The 24,061-nt window shown below is 45.8% G+C and overlaps 1 protein-coding gene across 4 annotated transcripts; it reads right to left on the reverse strand.

Moving 5' to 3' along the window:
- Window positions 1-1,094: 1,094 nt before the first annotated feature.
- On the reverse strand, window positions 1,095-22,825 carry LOC124338020 (trichohyalin-like). Of its 4 annotated transcripts, none has more exons than XM_046792047.1 (20): window positions 21,273-22,824; window positions 16,803-16,961; window positions 16,450-16,546; window positions 14,465-14,604; window positions 12,745-13,098; window positions 11,329-11,496; window positions 11,091-11,258; window positions 10,687-10,755; window positions 10,063-10,569; window positions 9,794-9,961; window positions 8,576-8,800; window positions 8,183-8,335; window positions 7,734-7,922; window positions 4,770-7,397; window positions 3,999-4,417; window positions 3,765-3,855; window positions 2,945-3,283; window positions 2,675-2,835; window positions 2,466-2,613; window positions 1,095-2,401 (listed from the first exon to the last, which is right to left on the reverse strand). In XM_046792047.1, exons 1-20 carry the CDS (start codon window positions 22,056-22,058, stop codon window positions 2,282-2,284), a joined length of 7,089 nt encoding a protein of 2,362 aa, XP_046648003.1. In that variant the 5' UTR covers window positions 22,059-22,824; the 3' UTR covers window positions 1,095-2,281. The 4 variants fall into 4 exon arrangements, with proteins under 4 accessions (XP_046648003.1, XP_046648002.1, XP_046648004.1 ...); XM_046792046.1 differs by having other exon boundaries at window positions 10,063-10,578; XM_046792048.1 differs by lacking the exons at window positions 12,745-13,098; window positions 14,465-14,604 and adding an exon at window positions 15,939-15,994 and having other exon boundaries at window positions 10,063-10,578; window positions 21,273-22,823.
- Window positions 22,826-24,061: the final 1,236 nt, after the last annotated feature.

A 24,061-nucleotide genomic window follows, 5' to 3' on the forward strand; every position in this document is an offset into this window, starting at 1 on the left:
TCGTCGATTAAATAGCTTGTCGTTGCTGATGAATAATTGAAATATAGAGATATTAAAGCAGCCAAATCTAATTTCGTTTAAACTGGCAGGCGTCGATGTAAGAATGGGTCGGCGTGTGTTGGGCGTAATCGGCCCCATCGTAGACGATGGGAACTAAATATTGACCAGTTTTGAAGAATTTTTCACGTTATCTGGACAAATGGCATTTTCAAAAGAGAAGTAGAATTTGTAAATCTGTAAGTTAACTCTAGCATTTCGTAGCACTTTGGGTAAGAACTGTATAAAACGTAACGTGGACAGTATCGATTGCGGTCAAAAGTGCTGTCAACTTCGATGTATTTTCCCAGCTCTGTGATGTGCGTTTCTCTTTGACTCTGTGTATTGCAATGGGTGACCATCCAGACAACCGCTTTCGTCTTTTTGTGAATGGATTTCATAGTGGCAATGCGAGATTTTTCTCGACAACGGCTAACGTCTTCCGGCGTAATAGGAGCATTTTCCTTCGGAATAATGAATCGGCCTTAAAGCAAACGAATGTCAGAGTCCATTTATAGGTCATTTGTTCAATTGAAAAAATTGGTGAATCGAATCGTGTTGTAGTAAGGCATCAGGGCTAGAGGAGGTTCTTGAGTCAAAAAGACGAGACGTTGACAAAATTATTGTGGGGTAAAGAGACTTCATCATTGAATGATGATGTCATGTCATGTCATCATATGTCATATCTACTGCGGCATCTATCGATGCCAATTACGATGGTGTCAATTAATGATGCCAATCAATTTATCGTGCCAATAATGATGGTGATAAAATGATAATGTCAATTGCTTTTATCTATTACTCTGTTCATACGGTAAACGTCCACGGTCCACCAATAATCATTTGCAAAATGAATTTCCCGAATTAATTTTGTGTGGCTGTAGTTTTGTAGTTTTAAGCTTTTGTCACATTTTCTGTCTCGATGATGAAAAAGAATGCTACTCTTTTCATCGAGATATCAGATTATATTTTGCTTTTGTAGTTTTGTCCAGCACACCTGTGAAAATCCTTTACCACAACAACCGATCTTGTCAATTAATAATCTGACAAAAGTAGGCTACAATTAGCGGAGAAGTGTATGTAACAACAACGATGAACAACCGGTGTTTATGACCGCACTTTCAGAGATTGTGGAGAGAAGACGGCCAACGTCAAGAAAAAGGGAAATCCAACCCAAAAATCAAAACATAAATATAGAATATTTTTTTCTGGAACGCGATGAGAGAAATTTTTGAAAAAAACAAAACAATAGTACGTACGTACGTACGTACGTACGTAGTATGAACTAAACAGTGTTAATTACGCGAAAAAAGGTAGGTCGAGTGAAATATTAAACCTGTCAGGTCGGGTCAGATGATGGCTGAACGTCAATACATCAAAAATGTTTTGGGGGAGAATAAATAGAGAGAAAGAGGGCAGAGAAAGGCTTGGCAAATCATAAAGAATGTCGACATTCGCGCACTCAAACTACACACTCTCACACAGTCACACACACACACACAAGTTCAGAAATGTTGTAAATATTGATTCACTTCTTCATCTTGCCCTATCGGTCCGAGACTTGCCAGTGCCATTGTTTTATTTTAAGAATAAGTTTAAACAAACAAACGAGAAGAGAAGAGAGAGAGAAAGAGGGAGTGACGGACACGACGAATGCGCGGGCAGCGTAAGGAAGAATCAGAAACGATTAACAATTAAAACTTCAGTCAATATAATATTGTGCACTTTACATTATAGCCTATTAGCTATGACTAATCATTGTTATCGTGTTTTTTTTTTATTTATTTTTTGTTGTTGTTGTTGTTTGGGCGGGGCACAGACTCGTTGGAGGATTCATCATCTCGGAACACTGTATATGTATTTATAGTATAATGAACAATCCTCTGACTGCGAAATCGGGACAAAGGTGTTAAAAGATTTTTTTTTTAAAGATGACGAATGGAGAACATGACGATAGAGTCTAATATATAGAAACAACTCGAAACATAAAAGAGGTTGAAAATTATTGGCCATCAAACGCTGAACAATTGGCAGTTGACTAATAATCTTATTTAACTATACGTTTTTTTTTGTCTTGTTGTCTCCAGAAATGAATCAAAGAAATTCGAATGCGAGATAATACCATTTTACAGAGATATGTTCTGTAGTATTCACTGAATTATTTGTCTCCATCGTTTGACAAGTATAGTAGCGCACTGAACGACGTTCGATTTCATCGACGGAACGCGTGTGTATATTGCTCCATTCATTTGCATACCGGATCATCACTGTCTTCCGTAGAGTCTCCTGCGTGGAAATCGTCACCGTCGATGCCGGCAAGATTCTCATCTTCGTATTCGAGTAACAATTTGACTCGTTTCTCATTCTGCGTCAAATCAAACTCGACTATCATCATTTAAATAAATAAATTTCCTGATGTTGTGTATTACCTGTTGTTTCATCATTTGCATCAGTCGCTTCCGATCGGCTCTTAAATCGTCGGCGCGTTCCGCAGCCCTGGCTGTTTTGATGCCGGAGACTTCGAGCAAGCCGAGCTGTGCGTCTCGTTCGCTGATGGCAGCCTCTAAAGCTTCTTGCCTGTCAGATTGACATTCAATTTGTTTAACAATTCGTTTTTATTTTTTGACAGATATATTACTTCATGTCGAAGAGTTCGTGGAGGTGGCCTCTCCTTTCTGACAGCAATTGACTCAACCGGGACTGGAGCTCCTGGAGTCGCAGCCGGTTCGGTCGACACTGGCGGCATTTCAAACTCTTGGCGTTATGCATCGACTGCAATCGCTGCTCTAGCCGCCCCACCTGAACACGATGGATGGAAGAAATCAAGAATGTCATATACGCGGGTGAATGGGAAATGGCAATTAAGAAAAGTCAGGCAACATCTTTGACAAAAAGAAGAAGAGAGAACCTTTTGGTCGAGGATCGTCCGCTGTTGAGTCTCAGCGTCGAGGGCCACTTCACGATCAGCTGTGATGCGAACACTTTCCCTGAGAGCTTCTTCCAGCTCTTCGATCCGGTCTTCTTTCTGATCCAGACTCCTCGTCCGCTGACCTTCCAGCAAAGCGGATTGGTCTCGTACGTCGCCCAGCTCTTTCGTCAGTCGATCGATGGCAAACTCTTTGATGCGGATCACTTCCTCCAGCTGTTGAATGACGTCTTCCAGCTCATCCTTCCTTTGAGACAGCCAATCCTCTCGCTTCTGCACCAAAGCATCCGACGAATTCCCTTGGTCGCTCTCTTCCGTCGTCTGGGCCGACGTCATTTCCAGGACACGAATCAAAATGATGAAAACTCAACAAAACGAAATTGGATTCCAACCGAGTAAACCATGCACGCAACGGGCAACCAAAGTGCAGGCAATAATGATAATGAGATTTGCACAAACGAAATTCGAGGATGGAAGGAAATGGTTGAAATAAAATTTTTTAATGAAAAAGAAATAATAATAAATAAATAGAAATGAAATTGAAATAAAAATAAAAATAATGATAAAAAAAAAGATGTTGATGTCATGATTTTGTGGATTAGAAGAGGCTTTTTAGGAATCCGCCAGCGTTGGTTAAGGCTTGCACCCCCGGAACGGAGGCGCCGGGCTGAAACGTTTGTTTGTTATGTATACAGTTTAAGAGTTAGAAAGCAGCCATTCGTAGTATGTGATTTGTTGTTAATTAATGATTAGTATTCACGATTAATATACGCCAAGCTTTAGAATTATGCAAATTATAAACCTGTGATCGGTTCTGGCCTCGAGGATCTTGATTTGCGCTTCGCTCATCCGCGCTGGCTTGCGCACGCTTGGATCGTTCCACTCTTAACGCCCTGTGTGTAAGTCCACCATGTCGACAATATAACCACCGGCCAAGAAAGAAAGAACGAAAAAAGACGAGATTATATAATGAATGAGCTTTTGATTGAATGAAGAAAATCTCTAATCCTTTAATGCTGCAGAGAGAACTACGTACTCTTGTAATTCCATGATGGTCTTGTCTTTGGCGAACTGCTCTTCTTGCGTCATTTGCATCAACTGCAGGAGCCTTTCCGTCTCGCTCTGAGCCCGCTGGCTGTCCTCTTTCAGCTGCTTGATCTCTGAATCCTTTTCGGCGATCTGCTTGCCGGCAGGTCCTCCAGCTGCCGCTGCTGCCGGACTGTTTTTCTGTTGTTGTTTGAGCCTCTCGTCCAACTGGTCGAGTGCTTCTTTCCTCTTTTTGGCCTGACGTTCGGCTTCCTCCAACGCCCTCTGACGCTCCTCAATCTGCTTGGCTCGCTGGTCACTGGACCTCCGCAGCTCTTCCAATTGCTTCCGCTGCTCTTCAACCTGCCGCCTCAATTTGGTGGTTTCCTCGCTGTCACTACGAGCTGTCGTGGCTTCCTGCAGCTCCAACTAAAAACAAACACAAACAAAAAGGGGATTCATGACAAGAGATTCTCTCCACGTCCCTCTGCCGGGACAAACAAATGCGAAAGAAAAACACACAAACGCGTGAACTGAAAGCAAATCACAAATCGACACAACTGAAAAGGAGAAACAAAACATAAGGAAGAATATGGCAACAAAATAGAAAACCAAATAGATCGGGGATTGAATCAACTGAAATTTCCACCAAATATACAAACAAACGAGATAGACTGTAATAATCGTCACTCTAATCAAATCACTAAATATACTGTAACTCAAAAGGAAAAATGTTGAATAACAGATCCGGAGTGGGTCCTTTTGGTTCGCCTCTGTATACCTGTCGGTTGCTCAACTCGTTGACGAGCATTTCCAGCTGCGATTGAAGTCGCTCCCTTTCAACTATGGCGCTCTTCAGCTCTTGCTGGGTCTTGGCCACTTGAGCCGACGCCCTTTCGCGTTCGCCCAAAGCTTTTTGAGCTTCCTGCTGGGCGGACATCAGCTCTTTGCGCAGTTTCTGCACTTCGGCCGCAGCCGCCGCTCCCTGTTCGCCGGCAGCCTTTTGCAGGTGTTGCTGCTGCTGGGCCAGTTGCTGCTGCTGGGCCGCTAGTTGCTGCTGCTGCTGGCCGATCTGCTGCTGAAGCTGGGCCAGATGTTGCTGCTGCTGCTCCGACAGTTTCTTCTGCTGGACAAAACTCTCCTGCAGCTCCCTGCCGACCTGCTCAGCCCGTTCGGCTCTTTTTCTTTCCATCTCGACGGCCTGACCGGCTTGCGATGCGGCTCCTTCCAGTTGGCCGGCTCGCTCCTGCAGCTGCCGCTGAGCGTTTGCCAAATCGCGCTCAGCCTTTTCGGCTCGCTGTCGATCTCTGGCCATCTCCTGCTGGCTCTTGGCCAGCTCTTTTTCTTGCTGCTGGACGTGGCTCTGCAGCCGCTGGAACTCTTTCTCCTTGGCTTGCATCACGTCGCGCGATCCTTGCTCGACGTCGCGCAGGATTCGCTCCTGCTCCCTCTTGAGTCTCTCGTTCTCCTGTTTGGTCCTCTCTAATCCCTGATCCGATTGCTGGAGCTCGTGCTGGAACGTGACCAGCATCTCCTGCGACTTCTCCAGCTGGACGATCACCTGATCCCGCTCCGTTGAGACTTTCTTCAGCTCGGCTTCCATCTTGACCAGCTGCTTCTCCATCTTCTCCCACTGTTTGTCCTTTTGCGACATGTTGGACGACAGCTTCTCGCGCTCGGCGTTGAGCCGGCCCAGCTCGTTTTGCATGGAATCGATCATTTTCTGCAACTTGGTCACCTCCTCTTTGGCTCCCTGGCTGGACTCGAGGGATCGGTGGAGCCGGTGCAGCTCTTCGCGCAACCGCTCGTTCTCCGTCTTGGTCGTCTGGATCTCCCTGGCCAATTTCTCGCGCTCCTCCACCAATCGATCCAGCTCCTTCTTGGAAGCCTGGCTGTTCTCCTGGAACTTGCTCAAATGTTTCTCCAGCTCCAAGTTGAGCCGCTGCACTTGAACGCTGGATCGCTCCTTCTCCTGGCTCAGCCGCTCGCACTCCATCTGCAATTTTTGATTCCGTTCCGTCAGCTCTTCGCACTGCTTCTGCCCGGCTCCCATGGCTCGATCCTTGTGCGACTCGAGCTGAGCCACCTGGACTTTGAGTTTCTCCTTGTCTCGCTCCTCCTGCTCCAGCTTCTGTGTTATCCGCACCACTTCCGCCTGCGAGCGGTCGTACTTGTCTTTGACTTTCTCGATTTCGATGCGGAGTCGATCCATCTCCATCTGGCAGCGATCCTGGTCGCTGCTGGTCTTGGTCATCAGAGCGATCCGTCGCTCCATGTCCTGGGTGACGCGGGCCAGCTCCTTGTCGCTCTTCTCGCAAGTCAACCGCAACCTCTGCACTTCCTGCTGGCCGGCCTCGTACTTGTCGCGGTGACGCTCCGATTCGGCCTGGGCCCGGCCCAGCTCCACCTGCAGCCGCTGGATTTCGTTCTGCGATCGGCTCAACTCGCCCTGGACACGGACCAGTTCGGCCGCGCTCTCGGCCGCCGCTTGATTCCGCGTCACCGACACCGTTTGCTTGACGTTCTCCGCCTGCCGTTCCAGCTCGACTTTGAGCCGGGCGTTCTCTTGGTCCGTCCTCTCTTTGTGCGATTGGAGTTTCTCCATGTCGGACTGGACGCGGGCCAGTCGATCCTTGTAGCGTTCGGCCTCGACGGCCAACTTGTCCTGCTCCTCCTTGGTCCGCTCCTGCAGATCCTGGTACTTGCCAATGCGGGCGGCGAACCGGTCCACTTCCTCCTTTTGCGTCTCGCACTCGGTCCGGTAGCGGTCGCATTCCGACTGGACGCGACGCAGCTCCACCTGGAGCCGCTCGTATTTCTCCGAGATCATTTCCAATTCCACCTGCTTGCGGGCGAAATCTTCCTGCGTCTTCTCCAGCGTGGCGTAAGCCTTCGAGTGCTGGGCCGAGGTCCGCTCCAGCTCGAATTGAACCCTGGCCAGCTCGCTCTCCAGCTTCTCCTTCTCGCTGTAGGCTCGCCGGTACTCGCTCTGGCTCTTCTCCTGCCGCTCGCGCAGCATCTCCACGTCGACCGAGTGCTTCTCCAGCTCCTCCTTGAGCTTCTCCTCGTGCTCCTTGGACTTGGAGAGCTGGAGCAGGGCCCTGTCCAGGCTCTCCTTGACGTCTTGAAGCTCTTCGTGGGCTTTGCGGAAATCCTCGCGGGCCCTGGACGCCAGGAGCTGGGTCTTGTCGCTCTCGCTGCGCAGTCTCTCCTGCTCGGCCAGGGACGTGTCCAGTTTGCCCTGGAGCCGGTAGACTTCACCCTGGCTCCTGTCCGACTTCTCCAGCAGCCGCTCCGTCTCCTTGACGGCGCTGTCTCGCTCCTCCATGGCCTTGCTGGCGTTGGCCTGGGCCTTGTCCAGTCGATCGCGCAACAGGCTCAATTCCGCTGACAAATCATCCCTCTCCGTCTAAGAAAATGATGGAGAGAGTGTGTGTGGAAATCAGAGTGCAGAGAGAACACACACACAATAGGAAAAGAAATCAATGAAATGGATGATGGTAGTACACACACACACACAATGGGTCGAGCTTTTGATCTCGGTGCAGTTCAAAAGGCTTGACTCGAGAGTATATAATGGATTTTCAAGTGGCTCAGTCGCTAATTGAATTACGGCGCTTAAGTGACACGGCAAATTGTGCCGGACGATCAATAAAAGCCTCAGATATTTAAAGGTTTATAAGGGAGTTGATTATTATGATACGAAAGTGGGGGGAAACAATAAATATAAGTCTGAAATTCGAACCTGGACTTTGAGTAGATTCTGATTCACTTTGTCGAAACGCTCCCGGCTGGATTCCGTCTCGCTGAGGAGGAGTTCACGATCCCGCGTCGCCTTGGCGACTTGCGATTGGACAAGTTCCAGTTTCTCTCTTAGCGACTCCGCTTCCTGACCGACGACATCGCGCTCCTTTTGTAATCGCATCGTCAACGCCTGTTGTCAAGTAGAGAGAGAGAAACCAAATAAAAATATAAGAAAACGAGTGAGAAAGTCGGCGGGACCCAACAAACAAACGACAAAAAAATGGAGAAACTCGGAAAAAGTGACCGAGACATATTTTTTGTTCGTGCAATCGGTGATTGATTTCATCTAGCGGCTTCTTCTACTTTTTTATTTTTTTATTTTTTGTTTTGGTATCGTGAATCGCCGGTCGTGATATCTCTGTTATTGGGCTGGAGGGGGTTGGTACTTGCCTGGTTTTTGTCGTGTTTCTCCCGAATTCGTTCCATTTCTTGTTGGATGTTTTCCTTCTCCTTTTGGACGCGGGACAACTGGCCCGCCGATTTGTCCAACTGGGCCTGCATGTTGTCGAAGTCGTAGACGTATTTCTCCTTCTCGCTCTGGAACTGGATCAATAAAGCGGATATCAAATAGCGGAACGTACAGAACGAAAGGAGAAAAGAAGAAATAAAAATAATAAAAGAAAGAAGAAGGATTGAATGATGGCTTCCCGTTGAGTCAGCCAATAATCGATAACACGGAGCCAAAAACGAGAGAAATAAATAGATGAAGAAAGAAGAAGAAGAAAGAGATGAAAGACTCTTAAGCAATGGAATGAGCGGCCAAGATTTTTTTTATTTTCTTACTTTGCGAGACTCGACCAGGGCCTTGTCCAGTCGCTCCTGCAGACGATCGACATCGTTCTGGGCCTTGTCGTACCCTTGCTGGGTCTTCTCCTGTTGCAGCTGCAATTTGCCCAGCGTACTCTGACAGCGTTCCAGCTCTTCGCGAACCTTCTCCACGTCGGAGATGGCCTTGTCGCGCTCGGCGTGCAGCCGCGAAACGCTGCCTTGACACCGCTCGTACTCCTCCTGTCGACAACAACAACAACAACAACATGTATATCAAAATAGGATTCAATTACCAAGCGAGACAACTTCCAATTTGGTTGCCCAAAACCCCTTTTATACCCCCCAAGAGGCGACCAAACAACAAACAAGGTCCTGAAAATGACGAATTGATGAAAAGGAGGATGACTCTTTTTCTCATATCAAAGACCCTCACGTCTGCCCTTATTTTATCCCTTGGCAATATCAAAGCAAAATCGATTCTATATGGGTAGACTCTGGTCCTGTCCCAGACAGAAGGGCGCGGTTCTCACCACCGGGAGGAGGACGTCGGTGGTGGGGGGTTTAGCTGCTCCCCGACCGGAGAAAGAGAAGACAATAGAGTTAACCTTTAGCCGTCGTCACTTGCCACTAACAGAAAAGCAGTCGCAGCCGCCGCCATCAATCAAGCCGCCGGCCGGAATTGAATTGCGCCTTTAGCTTTTTCCATCTTCTTCTTCTTTTCTATTTTATTTTTCTTTTTTTTCGCTCTCCTTCCGTTCTCTCTTCCCTCTTCCATTAACCGCCACATAGTCCACGCTCCGTCGTGCACACAAGGCCCAATCATTTTCCTCCAAAAATCCCAGGCCCTTCCTTTTTTTATATTCCGCCGCCTTTTCTTCTTCAAAGTGCACGGAAGAAGGAAAACAAAAAAGGCGAGAAAAAAAAGAATGTGTAACTTTAAGGGCGGCGGATGCGTACTTCCGGAGCTGGCCAACACTCTAAGCATTGCCGAGAACCCATTTCGCCATATTCGACGTGTATATTATTATTACTACAGCCGTTTCTTTTATTTTTCAAAGTCTATTCGGTCCAGTTGGCTATTCAGTGGTGAATGGCACTGAACTGGAATAGTAGTTGGAAAGCACATCAATGCGGATGGATGAAAATGAGCCCATTTATAGAAGATGTGGAGCGACTTGGACGTATACGTATAGCTTTAACTAATGTATACACATGGCTCTCAACATGACTGACCTGGAGGTTTTCTTTTTCCGACTGGGCGTTCTCCAATTTGGCTTTGAGGCGGTAGATTTCGCCCTGGGATTTCTCGACTTTCTCCTGCAATTGCTCCGCCTCCGCACGGCTCCTCTCCCACTCCGACTGGTTCATCCGCAATTCGGCCAGCGCTCGCCTCAATTCCGCCTGTACATAATATTAACGTTCATCCCATCAATGAGAAATTGGCTTTTCCTTAGCAATACAGACGATCCCCACCCGCCCCCGGAAGGGATTATGTTAAATACCTGAGTTTTGTCCAGTTTCTCTTGAATCCGCTCGGCTTCCTGCGTGACGTTTAATTGGGTCCGGCCGAAAGTGGATGTGGAGCGGTCGAGATCGTGTCGCAGACGCTCGTTCTCCGACTTGAGCCGCTCGTTCTCCATTTCGTAGCGCGAAATGCGCTGCTTAGCCGATTCCCATTCGACCGAGCTCTTGCCGGCGTCGCCCTGGACCCGATCCAGCTCGGCTTTCGACTTGCCCAGCTCCGACTGGGAGCTCTCCAACTTGGCCTCCAGCTTGTCCTTCTCGGCCAGGGCTCGATCCAGTCTCACCCCGAGTTTCTCCACTTCGCTCTCCAGAGTGTGCAGCTTCATCTTGTACTCGGCGATTTCCCGCTCGTGCAGATCCCTCTCTTCGTGCTTCTCCTGCTCGGCCCGGTCCCTCTGCTCACGCAATTGGCTGATCTGCTTCTCCTTGTCGCCGATGGCCTCCTCCAGGGACGAAACGGCGCCCTCCGACGAACAGTGGTGCGCCTGCATTGCCTTGACAGAGGGTCAATCGAATAGAAGGCGCGGCCAAAGTGAATTATTGAAGATCGGTCGTGAGCAGACGTAAGACGGACAACTTTTGTCGACAACACCGACACTCACCGTCATTCGAGCCCGGGCCATGTCCACTTGGTTGTCCTTCTCCTTCAGCAGGTCCTCGAGATTCTCGATCTAGAATTTGCCAGACAACGGACAAACACACACAGAAGGTTCACGGCACCGACCACCGCGTTGATGAGGATATGAACAACAACAACAACAACAACAGACAACAATTCTCATTTCGATAAATTATATCCACACGATCCGACAATGGCTTGCGTCACACTGATTGAAAGCGATTGAGCGACCGTTGGGGATTGACAAAATCATTTGACAAATTGACATAAATTGACAACAAGTTTCAATTGGTAAAACAATGTTTCATGGCGGTGGTGTATGAATACAAATTGGGTTTCACTGTCACTCTAGCATAAATTAATTAAAAATAAAGTGGGTCATTTTACCTTGCGCTGCAAGACGTTGATCTTGCGGTCGCGGATGTCCAAATGATCGCGCATCTCGTTGACCTCGGCCGTGAATCGGTTCCGCTCCTGGGTGGCCTGCAAAGCGATCTGAGTCTTTTTCTCGATGATCCGGTTCTTCTCCTCATGCCGCTGCCTCAATTCCTCCACCTTCCGCCGATAAAAACGATTATTCCAGCTAGGCCCCTTCATTTAGATAAGCAGGTTAAACGCATATTACATCCGTTTGGAGCATGTTGTAGTGCTCTTCCTTGGCGCAGAGGCTCTCCTTCAGTACGGCTATGTGACGCTGGTAGTCCTGGTGTTGCTCCTCCAGCGTCTTCATCTTGGCCCCCATTGCCAGCAGTTCTTGGTCCCGCTTTCCGATTTCCATCCGGAGCTCTTCGATCTGCACGCGCCGGCCATATAGTTCGTAAGGGGGTTACGGGTCGAGGTTTTTTTTTATAAGACAGGGATTCGGGTTTTGTTTTATCGATAAGTAATTGGGAAAAATAAAATCGTATCAAAACAGATTGTTATCAAAAGAAAAAGAAAAATCAAATTCGTTCGATCGCAAACATTTCGGATTGGATTTTAGCGCGGAACTTCGGATAAATCGATGTATTGAATATTGGAGGCGCTGAATAATTTTAAGAATAATGACAAGAAGTTCGGCAAAGTATTGCGTCAAATCCAATCGATCGAAATGTTTTCAAAAGAAACTTGACGAGGTAAAAAAAAAAAAAGAGAAAGAACGATACGAATAAAAGCCAAAAATCAAAAAATCAAATAGGTAAACCTCGGTCAAGACTTTGCCTTCCCTACCAACTTGCTAGTTATACGTATAAAAGAATGTGTCAATATTATTAGAAGCGAAGCAAACACATCCATTATGATGATGATGGCAAAAATAAAATATATATCGAGAGGATATACGTATTAAAAAATGTAAGAAGCAATCAGTTCAAGTGTTGCTTTCCATCCAATAATAATAAGCTTGGCGCGCGAGTTTCGAATATGGCTTCGCCATTGATTCGCTCTTTTATAAATATAAGCCTATATAAACGTGCTGTTGCCACCGAGGCCAATATGTAGTATAGAAAAGTATATATATATCTATAGGAAACCTGGTAGATATATACATAATACAAAGAAAAAACTAACAGTATACAGCACATATTTGTCGATTCCAACACGCAATCAAAGGTCGAGATATATATAGATATATATAACAAACCAATCAAGATGAACAAGGCGAACGCAAGGATATATATATAATGTATATATCGTGGTGTGATCTAAAGTGCGGAAAATCTAATTATGCTGGGAATACAAGGAGAAGGAGAAGGGGGAGAAAGAATCGATGATCAATTTACTCTCGCGGGTCACTTGCTGTGCATCGTTCTATTTTTGGAAGAGTCAAAAAGTTTCGGGTGGTATAGGAGAAAGGGTAAGGGGGGAGCAGCTTACTTACCTTCGTCCGTGAGAGAGTCAATTGTGCGTCCGGTCTATATAACTGGTGGAGAAACCCTTAGGCGGGCCATATGTAATTGGGGTTCTAGTGGGCTAACTACTTCTACTACACTACCGTACTACTACTACTACTACCGAGAAAGAGTCCAAGTGGTTTCCATTTAGACACACGCCAACAACTTACCGCGTCTTTGTGCTGAGCTGTTTGACCGTTGTTGACGGGACTGTGACGGTAGAGCTGGGCGGCCGCCGCCACCGCTGCTGCCGCCGCCTGTTGAGACGGAGTGGCCGTCCGCGGTGGGACGGGAGTGGTCGGATTGGATTGTTCGATTGAGCGCACCCAGTGGTCTCTCTGCTGCTGCATCAGCTGCTGCTGCTGGAGCAGCTCCTTCTCCAACAGGCTGATGTCCCTCTCCATCACGGCGATCCGGCTCTCCTTCGTCTCCAGCAGAGCCGCCCAAGTCTCCGTCACGTGATCGCCTCGATGGGCCGGGTCTTGGATGAGACTCTTGAGCTTGTCTTGCCACAGCACCGATTCCTTTTTTTGGTTGGGGGCCGATTGTTCGTTCGTATACGTGGGAGTGTGTAGTGCATGTGTGGGTTTTGACAGTTTTCGTAAAGATTCAATTTGTTCCGTTTCGGTTCCGTTCGAGTTTAACAAAGTCGCGCCGAATTGAACGGGTTTTTTTTCTCTGTTTGTTTGTTTGTTCGTTTACGCAATCGGGAGCGTGACAAGACGCATCAATCTTGACTTCTGATCTCATTTCTTTTTATTTCCTTATATTCCCGGCCAAGAGATCAACAAACAAGAGCCAGCCATTTTGTAAGTTTAATGTCAAATGTAATCGCCCGAAAATTAGAAATCGATTTTTCGTTCAAAAAGAATCTAAAAGAAGAGCTACTTTTTTGTGAAACTATTTGAGTTCATTTGATATTGAAAAAATACCGATCAAGGACGGCGGAAGACGGAGGAGGGTAAAAGAAAAAATTATGAAAAGTATTTTAAAGAATATCTCTTTCATCTTTTTGGGACGTGCCAGGAGTAGTCGACTTGAAAGATATGTATTTATTTCGTCCAGCAAAAAAAGGCCAAAATTTGTGCGACGAATAAAGTAAGTTTTACGAAGATGAATAGTGACGCTTTTGGAATTTGTTATCTCGTTCGAATATTTAATATTATAAGCTCGTCTGGACAATTTTCGTTGCCGTCGCTCGGATGCGGGAGACGGAAGAAAAAGTTCAAACGATGTCTCTCTTCCTTTTTTTGTGACTGGTAGTGAAAGAGGAAATGAAAATACTTACAAAATGGCTCCGCCTTGGCATATTCGTTAGATTTCTTTTTTTAAATAAATAAAGAATTTTTTTTTTCAATATAAAAGGGGGGATAATGATCTGATGGTGATGTGTGTAAACATTTCAATTCGTGGTGGGTTGAGATACAAGAAAAAAAATGTGCTCCGGTCTTGCACGGTGCAAGAATGCTTGTTACATCAAAATGTTTGTTGACTCTTGGCGGTTGGAACGAAAAAGAAAAAAAATAACAGAAGGAACCGGCCAAACTGAATGTCACATGTCACATCTCATGCCAAAATAAAAAAGTCATCATCGACATTTTAAATTTCTTTTTTTTTTGGCGGGACTTTTGAAATTTTTTTTTAAACCCCAAGCAAGTGAAAAAATTATATAATTAACAACATTCCATTCGTTTCGGGTATGGATGAAACTTGATTAACTGAAATCATTTGCAACGTGGAGATAATTGATAATTGAAAAAAATGACATTCTTATTTGGACGGCCTGGCGCTTTTTGGTTTCGATGCTGTTTTGTTTCGTTCCCGACTGAGTTAGAAAAACCAAACAAAAAGAGAAGAGAGAAACGAAAGAAAAGAGACATGACAGCTTACCTTCCTGGCCCTATCCAGCTCCTGATCGCGGATGTTGACCATGGACTGCAGGTAGCGCGTCTGCGTCTGGCTCTCGTTCAGACGGCTCCTGAGTCTTTCGAACTCGGCCACATCGGGGGAAGCAACAAGCAGGCTACTACCTATTGAAGGGGAAAGAGTGGGGTGGTGGATGGACAGTATAGCAGCGAAGAGAGACGAAGAAAAAAGAAAAGCGGGCGGAATCGAAATGAGATGTCGAACCGAAATTTTGAAACAAAAAATTTCCAAAACCCAAAAAGAAATGAAGGAAGGAGGTAAACGAGCGGAGATGGAACCCGATCGACCGTGCAGACCGGATCGTTCCGACCAAGAGAAGAAGAAAAAAGTGACGATGCAGGTTGCAGGCCAATCAAAAAATTCAACGCAGGAAAAAAAATGTTGAAACCAAAAATCCAACCGAATGAAATTAAAATCAGGAATTGATTTTTGTTTTTGTTAAATGAATAAATAAATCAGATTTGACAGACGTAAGGAAAATCATTGAAAGGAAAAAAGAAAGAAAGAAAGAAAAGAAAAAAGACAAATCATTACCCACTATTTCAGTTCTCTTTCTTTTGTAGTTGTACACAAACTGTTGTAGGATCGATCACTAAATCATGTTAACTAGATAGTCTTACCTATATTTCTTTTAAACAAACTATAAGGACTTGAAATACCGCACATTGATTGTCTCGTTTCATCTCAAATAACTGGACAAGAAGACTAGATTTCTCTCTCTCTTTTTTCCCATCTCGTTTCTGTGTCCGTCTCTGAGAATTTATAGTTCATATCAGGGCCAGGGTCTTATATGTTGCTGTATAACTATAAACTACGAAATGGTGTATACATGTACGTACTGTCGTTAGACGTAATGTAGTAGTGTGTTTTCGCTCCTACAGCAGTTTACGTAAGACGAAACCAGGGGGTAATGATGGACTCTACATATAAACTATAGGCCAGCACATAAATATAGCCTTTTGGTTTTTCGCCATATAGTGGTAAAAAAAAGTAGGGCTATATCGAGCAGTATAGCACCTAGAGGAATTCGGGCATGCGGAGTTACACGGAGTTTGCGTGTGAAATCGCTAAACAGTTTTGCACCTTATCAAACATATCTAACACCATTTGTTTCCTTATATCAATTGAACTCTTTGCGGGGTGGATTTGCATGGCTCTCTAACGGGTCGAGAAGGCAAAAGTCGTTCGACATCCACGGAAAAAAAAAATTAAAAAATAAAAATCGATCAAACGAAACACACACCACAAAATTTGACCGAGGAAAAACGAAATGAAGAAAACAAAAAACCGGAGAATCGTCTTCTTATTTTTGGTTTGAGAAAAATAAAAAGACGATAGATATAAAACAGAGAAAAGGCTCTTTTGGGTTGAGCATGGGTACGCGCTATTGAAGTAGAATTGGGTATAATATTTAGATTTTGTGTGTATAGGGGTTGACCTGTTTTTGTGCCAGCGCCTGCATTTGATGCATCATTAATCTCTCCTCTTCTTTTCCTGATATTTTTTTAGAGCGGGTCAATCATTGGCGGTAGTGCAAGAATCCGAACACGACAAAATGAAATGAAAAATAAAAAAAATTCATGGAAAAAAATTTCTTTTTGTAAAAATCAAATCAAAACAAACGCATAGAGATGTAATACACATCTGAACTCTTTACGTAACATCATTTGGTTTCTCTCGTCTCATCCATCAAATTTTTAAATCAATAATTTTAAAAATTACAATTAAATTCTTAAAATATAATTGATATCGAATTAATGGGCCCCCCGAGAGAAATCCTGTGTGGTAACAGAGCGACGAAAGATGAGAGAGAGAGACCAAATTATTTTTGTTTATGTTATTCAATCCCCCTCAAAAAAAAATAATAATTAAAAGGGATTTTTTAAAAAAAGATCGAGACCCCCAGAAAATAATAATAAACGAAAATAACCAAGTGCAAGTGAACTCACCCATGCCCTTGTTCTGGAGCATTTCCAGGAGTTTCTTGATGCTTTCATCGCGCGATTGGAGTGTCTGTTTCTGCGTTTCGATCCTCAATTCCAGTTCCTGTGTTGTTGTTAAGGTGGTGGTACACACATAACACACACACACACACACAGACAGAAAGAAAAAAATAAATTTATAAATAACAGACACACGAAATGAATGGATATGGCGAGTGCTGCTGCCGAGATTGCCAACATAAAAAAATAAGGCGCTCGCCATTATTTGCTCCCCCATATCTGCCATCATCATCTGTATCCTTCTCGTGTCAGATTATAATAACTGGGCATATCATATAATATATAGTTATAGTACATACTTTGACCGTCTCCCGGAGAATGGCCACTTCCCTGGACAGGTGATCATTCTCGGCGTACATGGTTTCCACCTGCTGCCGGACCTCGTGACTGGGATGGTGATTCTGCATGCTCCGGATGCGCAATTCCTCTTCCAGCTGACGTACCAGCATGGCTTGTTTCTAGAAGATATTCGAAATATAAAATAATAAAATAATAAAAAACAGGAAATCAAATGATCATCATCAGTCATATGAGAAAATAGGAGGCATGTGTAGTACGACTATGCGGATCATTCCACATATCACCCATCCGCTCCCGTCTCTCTACACACGAACGAAATGTTTCATCGGAGCAAATAAGAAATAGGAGCTGGAAGCACAAGCTCCTGATATGTGTGTGTGTGTACGATGGGTGGGACGACAGGGAGACGAAGACAATGGAAAGGTGATCGATCAAAACGCGAGGGTTCCATACAAGACTGCAGCCATCAGCACCTCTCCCCGCCTTTTTGAAAGGGGGGCGGCCATCTTGGATGAGGTTCGGCCGCGAGTGCTGAGACGGCGATGAGCTGCTCCTATACTTTTTCCCCTACAACGACGACGACGACGACGACGACTCTGTTTTCTTCTTCTTCTGGCTCGCAGTGAGAGAGCTAGAGAGAGAAGCGGCAAACATTGTTTATTGATCCAGCTGCGGCATCGTGTTGTGTGTGCGCAAACACAAGAGAGAGAGAGAAGGGCATCCGCCGCTCGATTCCGCCACCATGTATACAGTCGTCGTCATCGTAGACTCTCAGCTTTTTTTTCATATTACTTTACGATCCTGGTGCTGTAGAGAGGCTCCTCATTTTCAGTTCTGTCTCTCTCTCATATACCAAATCGAATGACATTGGCGGAGTAGCAGCCGACGACCCCCTTTCCGAAGAAGAAAAAAACCTCGGGCGCTTTTTCGATTTCATTCCGGGCGGAACGTGATGGGAAGGCCTAAAGGCTTTTGGGCGAAAAACGAACGGGAGGGAATCTCCGACACAATATCAAATGTTTCGTCTCTTTTGTGTCTGAGCTAGAGGAGGAAAGAAAGAAAAAGAAAGAAGCGGAATCACATCGGCAAAAGGGATGTCGTTGTTATTAAGCGATCCGGCGCGCGGACTTTAGCGATCAAAGCGCGTCGACCCCCGTATCTCATCGATCCGCTCGTTGTTGTAGACATTCGCTTCAGACTATAAGAGCATCGTGCTGCTGGCTACTGCTGCTGCTCAAATGTCAACGGGTGAACAAGTTTCCAGACTGTCCGCAGCACAACTTTCATCTAGCTCTGCCTTAAACATTGAGGATGTTAAAAGGGACAACATATCCAGGGCGGACAAAAGATCTGGTTCCTATAAATATTGGCTCTCAGCTATACATGAGCCTTCTGATGCAGGAGAATATCTAGAGAGAAAGCTACAGATGGTGTGTGTACATGTATATGCGAAAAGGGGGCCGTTTGCCGGAAATGGGAAAACTCAATAGAGTTAGTCGTCTGTCTAACAGAGAGAGTCTTCCATATATACGACAAGAAGTAATATCACAAACACAATTGAGTTTCTCCTTTTTTCTTTTCTTTCTTTCCCCCCCGGGGCTGCGTTTATAATTAATGCGCTGGTATACGACATCTGCGCATTTTGCGCGCTACCAAACAAAAAAGCCATTCATTTATTGATAGACTCTCGCAAGATGGAAAAGTTCGTCTGTATATACCTGCTATACCTAAAATGATTTGCCTGTCGTGGGGAAAAATAAAATTGAAATCGCATTTTCGGTGATTGAATTTCCATCCGGCAACAAATGAGAATGAAATCAACCGGAGAGAAAAAGAAAAATGAATCACCGGGGAGAACGCGGAAGGCATTGAAAAATTATTTTAAAACTTTCCCTCAAAAATAAAATAAAACTAAAAGAAGAAGAATGTTTTTCTCTAGAGGGTTCGGTTACACCCTACTTGACTTTTGGTCGACTCGTCAGTATGTGTGTACACATTTTTTTCATTTTTATTTTTTATTTTTGTTGGTCCCGCTATATACGCGCGCGTGTGTGTCTATCTACTTGTTATTTCCTGCTCTAGTCGGCGCTTTTCCCCCGTTTCTCTCTCTCTTTCGTGGAAGATTTAGACCACATAAGTCTCTATGGAAAATCACGTGATCATCGGCAATGCGGCAGCTACTCCGGATAGTTTTTCTGGCTTGGTCGGCAGCACGAAACCAACGTCACGGAGCTCGCTCTGTAGTACAGGAGAGTAGAACCCAACAGACAAACTAATGAGCTCTCCACATGTGTGTGTGTGCAACTGTCGAGTCTCTCCGAGCTGTGTGTAGACTTTCTCAATCGGGCAGATAGAGGCTAGCAAATCCTTACAAAAGAGAAGCTCAGCTCACACATACACACATAGGAGTTGGGACGGTGGAATATACAGGGCGTGGACTCGGTCCTACAATATATAAGCCCGCCAGGGATTCAAAATGGGAAAAAAGAAAAAGAAAAAGAAAAAAGAAGAAGCCAGTTCAGTCTTGCGGCTCCCTTGTTAGACACATTGCCAAGATATAATATCCATTCATCTCTTATCCAATGTCCTTATCTCTCTTTCTCTAGTTTCCCCCCTTTTTTTTCATTCTTTTTTGGGGGGAAATTTCAAATCAGATCCTTGGAATTCACCAAATTGGTCTGCGAACATTCCCCCCGCTCCTTTTTATTGCGATCTCCATGGCGATTAGGTCATTTGGTTGGAAAAAGGAGAAGAATCCCGAATTCACGACCCAAAATGTTCGTCTGTCGTCTGTCGTGTTTTCTTTTGTTTTGGCGTACAAACAGAAAGACAATCTACTTTTGTATTTTTGTCCTGTTTGTTCCCCCAAGATTTTGCGCGTGATGTGTGCGATGTGGCGGAGCCGCGAACGTGTTGTCCCGACTGATTGGGACAGAGGAGAAACCCTCCCCCCATAGCCACACTGCCACAGTCATAAGGAAAACCGGAATAGATCCTGACTCACTCACTTTTCGTTCACCGTTTGAGCGAGAAATCGATTAACTTCTTGATTGACTTTTTTGGGAAGTATACGCTATCAATTACAAGTTTGAATCCCGGGCGGATTGTCCAGGATATGATCAACCAGACGATAACTAGAAAGTTCGATGGAATGTACGTATTACAACTAGACGTAAGAGAGAAATCAATGAAATGTTTTCAAAGTTTCTCCCCCAACTCGGCCCAAGTTTGTCGTGCAGCGTGAACGAACGAGCGAGGAATAAGGAATAAGGTCGGACAACAACCACCGGAAGGAAAAAAACCTACCAGCGCCTACCAGCCAAAGAAAAGAAGCGCCGTGTTTGGTATATCGATCAGTCCGGGAGTCTCCTGCTGTACACGTCTAACCCAGTGCTGCCATCTGCGTCCCACTCTTTCTCTCTCTATTCCCGGCGTATACATAACTTGCTGACTGTATACATACATATCCCCCCCGACTAAAAAAGAACCCGCAAAGTCTATTCTTTATAGCCCGTCTTCTCATTCCGGAACTATTCCGTAGATACACTGAATCAACGAGGAAATCGAGGGCTAAAAAAGCGAATAAAAGTCGCTACTTTGGTGCGGCGGGGTAAATTCTCAAGTTGGTCGTTCACAATCTTCTTCTTCTTTCCCCCTCTCTCTATTTAAGCTATTGTTATTCTCCCAATTCTCCAGTGAGCTATAATAATATCATCTTTTTTGGGCACGCCGGCACGCAACAGACCCCAACGACCTTCGGTGTCCCGACCGATCGGAATAATTCATTCCAATTTGATGGTAATTGGCTGGTACATTTTGTGTGCGTATTAGATTAAAACAACCTATCTTATTTAGCCGTCAGTGAGAATGAAGTTCGACCGCAAAAGTTACGCTAATAATAAACCCCCAAAGAAAAGCAGGAAGGAACAAGGAAGGAAGGAAGTTGCGCGGAATTTTTTTTCACGCTGCCATCACACTTCTCCTATTCTTTTCAACGTGAATGTGTCATAATGGAGCTGCGAATTGGACTTGACAGTTCGTACTAGACTCTTTTTCTTCTTCTCACCGGACCCAGAGTAGTAGGACCGGCCCTTTTGTTAGTTCACCCACCCACCCCACACATCACCCTCCCAACTTCTCTCCCGAGCAGTCCCGAGCTTCTCACGCATTTCGGCTGTCTGCTGCTGCTGTCTATCTGGTGCGCTGCGCACCGGATCAATACTATTACGTACTACACCACGGGGTCTCTCTCTCTCTCTCTCCTATCCTATTCTATGTGCATTGAAACGGGACCGGCTCCCGCTGACAATCCCAATAAACGGGCAGCAGAGCCCCTATACAGGATATGTCTATGGGGATGTGCGACAGCACAATACTACTCTCTTATATTTCGCTGCTGGGTTATTGGGAGTAGGGCCCCAGGAGCTGCTACATAATAAGGTGAAAAAAGGATCGGCAGAAAAACTGACCTGATTTTCGGCGTTTAACAACTTGAGCTGATCGTTGATGAGCGAATATTTGGCCGACTCTTCTTTGCGCAGGGCCCGCTCCTTCTTGAGCTCAGGTGACCAGAAGGTCTTGATGCTGTGCATACTGGAGCCCAGTTTTTGATTGGTCATCTCCAGCTCCCGTTTGAGCGTGCCCAGCTCACGCGACAAGTCCGCGTTCTGCCCTTGCATTTCCATCAGGTAGGATTCGCGGTTGGTCAGGCCGCCTCCACCGCTTCCGGCGTTGCCCATCATGTTGCTGTTGCCACCTTTCATGCCCATGTCGACGGCCGGCGATTGACGGGCCGATCTCGGCAGCGGCAAACCGGATCCGCCCATTCCACCGCCCGGTCCGACCATATCTCTTCCGCCGCCTCCGCCGTACAGCATCTCTTCGTCCATCATGGCGTTGCGATCCATGGAGCGATCTCTCCGGCTGCCTCCTCTGCCTCCTCCGCCGCCCATTCCGTCCATTCCGCGCTCCAGGGAGCGATCCCTCATATCGCCTCCGCCACCTCGGCCGTCCCGTCCGTCTCTCGTCTCCCGGATAGGCATGAATTCACGTTCGCGGTCGTGACCGTCGCGATCCAGCGAGTGGTACGATCGATTGGCGTTGGTCGATGACGTACGGGTGGCTGAGCGGGAGCGGTGATGCTGGCTGGCCGATCCGGGAACTAGACCGCCACCTCCGCCGCCACTTCCGCCACCTCCGCCGCCGCCCATCATCCCCGGCGACGAGCCCGTCCCTCGCCGATCCATAGGATCCATGATTGTGATGTGCCTCCTTGCTTCCGCTTCTCTTCACACACACACACACACAGATGATGATTAGGGCCCCGTGTGTGTGTGTAGGACCTTTAAAAGCGACGTTGTCAGCTCGGGATCGACTCCTTTAATGTCAAAACTTTTCTTTTTTCTTTTTTCAAAAAAATTTCTCAAGTTCTTTTTTTCTTTTTAACTAGTGGAAGAGGAAGGGGGAGATCTCGTTAGGCGGCCATCATGGAATACAAATGGATCTCCCAACAATGGTTAGTTTTCCAGGGGAGCACAAAAAAATGGGCTGCCAGTTTTTCGCTTTAAGAAACTAGCAGAAGCTTTTTTCTATTAAAATTTTTTGACTGTGGCCCCCCCTCACTCACACACATTAACGCACTCACACACACACACACACACTGGGTGGGGGAGTAGAGAGGCAATTTTTATTTTCTCTTGTGAATTTTTTTTTCACAGACACTCACACATTCCTGAGAGCAGCTCTCGTTCCAGGCTGTACGAATAGACACACACACACATGTACACACACACTACACACTGGTCATTTCTCTGTGTTCAGAAATTGAATCGTTTGAATTTCGTTCGATGGATGTTTGTTTCAAAGTTTGGTCTGGCGGCGGTTTTGTGTCGTGTAAGAAACCAACGGGCCGCCCAAAACCGTCGAGCTGAGGGGCGATCGCGTGGCTCGCACTCGTTGCGATCGTCGTCGCCGTCGTCTCAGCCGCTTCTGACGTCCTCCGCCATCGACCCAGAGAGGATCATACCCTCCCCCCACACACACTCAGCCCCCTAGTACATTTTTTCCCCTTACCTCCTCCCCCTGGACAGGAATACGCCGACGCGGGATCGGTCCCGGCCGGCCCCAATTGCACAAAATATCACAACAGCGCCATCTATTGGTGAAATCGATCAACAGGAAAATTGATCGAATTTTTCCCAAATGTCTCACTAAACCAAAACCCAAAGAAAAAGAATTTTAAAAAGAAAATAAACGATAAAAAAAGGCAACAATCTAACCAGCTCACACACGGAGAGTTAATCCGTCTGCCACCCAAGATGGGCATTGGACGGTATATAGCCTTAAAGTAGTAGTATGGATTTCTCTCGCGCTAGACTATGTATATAGAGTAGCTAGATTATATAGGGCTCCATCCTACTATACTATATATATATACCCAACGGCGGTACAAAATTGCAACTCCGGCCACTATAGGAACTTGTATAATCGGATCAGGAATTTTTTCATTTCCTTTTTTATTTTATTTTTTCACCTTGCGGGGGTCAGCGCGTTTCGCTTTTTTTCTTTTATACACCGCGCCACCAGTTTCACTTTGAGACTCGACCGGAATAAGAAATGAATTGGTAATCAAATTTTTTTTTTCTAGAAGATTCCGGATGCTGCTGAGGAACGCCAGCGAGCAACTGGCAGATTTTTTGTTTTACAGTACTCTCCCCCTCTCTTGACTGGATGGTTTCCTATTTCTTTTTCGAAACAAATAAATTTCAAAAAAAAAAAATCCCTTTTGACTTTTTCTTTCCTCCTGTTCTCACCATTTGCGAGAAGGATCAGTTAGTACGCAAGCCCGGTTCCCCCCCACTCCTCTTTTTTTACACATGCACATATATCCTTGAGGGATGGATCAATGGTTTCCTAGCAACCCTAGTCGTTCGCTGAACCGAGTGCACCAACTTCCTAGATATAAACTCTCTCCCATACATGTATGTATGGGGGGTGGGGGTGGAACTATTTTGTAGATAAGCGACGACGGGGGGGGGGGGGGGGACAGACATGAACGAGATTTTGTTATTCCGCTCATAATACACACGACGACGACGGACATTCACAGAGATAGGCGCCGCCGGTTTCTAGTCTAGATCCCATTATGTATGCGGTGGAATCGGTTGACCTCATCTTTGCGCGCGGGAGTGTGTCGAGCGCGAGCGTATTATGTTCATAATACGCCCCATCGTAATACCCGCGAGCGTGTTTATTAAAC

The sequence above is a fragment of the Daphnia pulicaria genome, chromosome 4, assembly GCF_021234035.1.
Source record: "Daphnia pulicaria isolate SC F1-1A chromosome 4, SC_F0-13Bv2, whole genome shotgun sequence".
NCBI classification, from domain to species: domain Eukaryota; kingdom Metazoa; phylum Arthropoda; class Branchiopoda; order Diplostraca; family Daphniidae; genus Daphnia; species Daphnia pulicaria.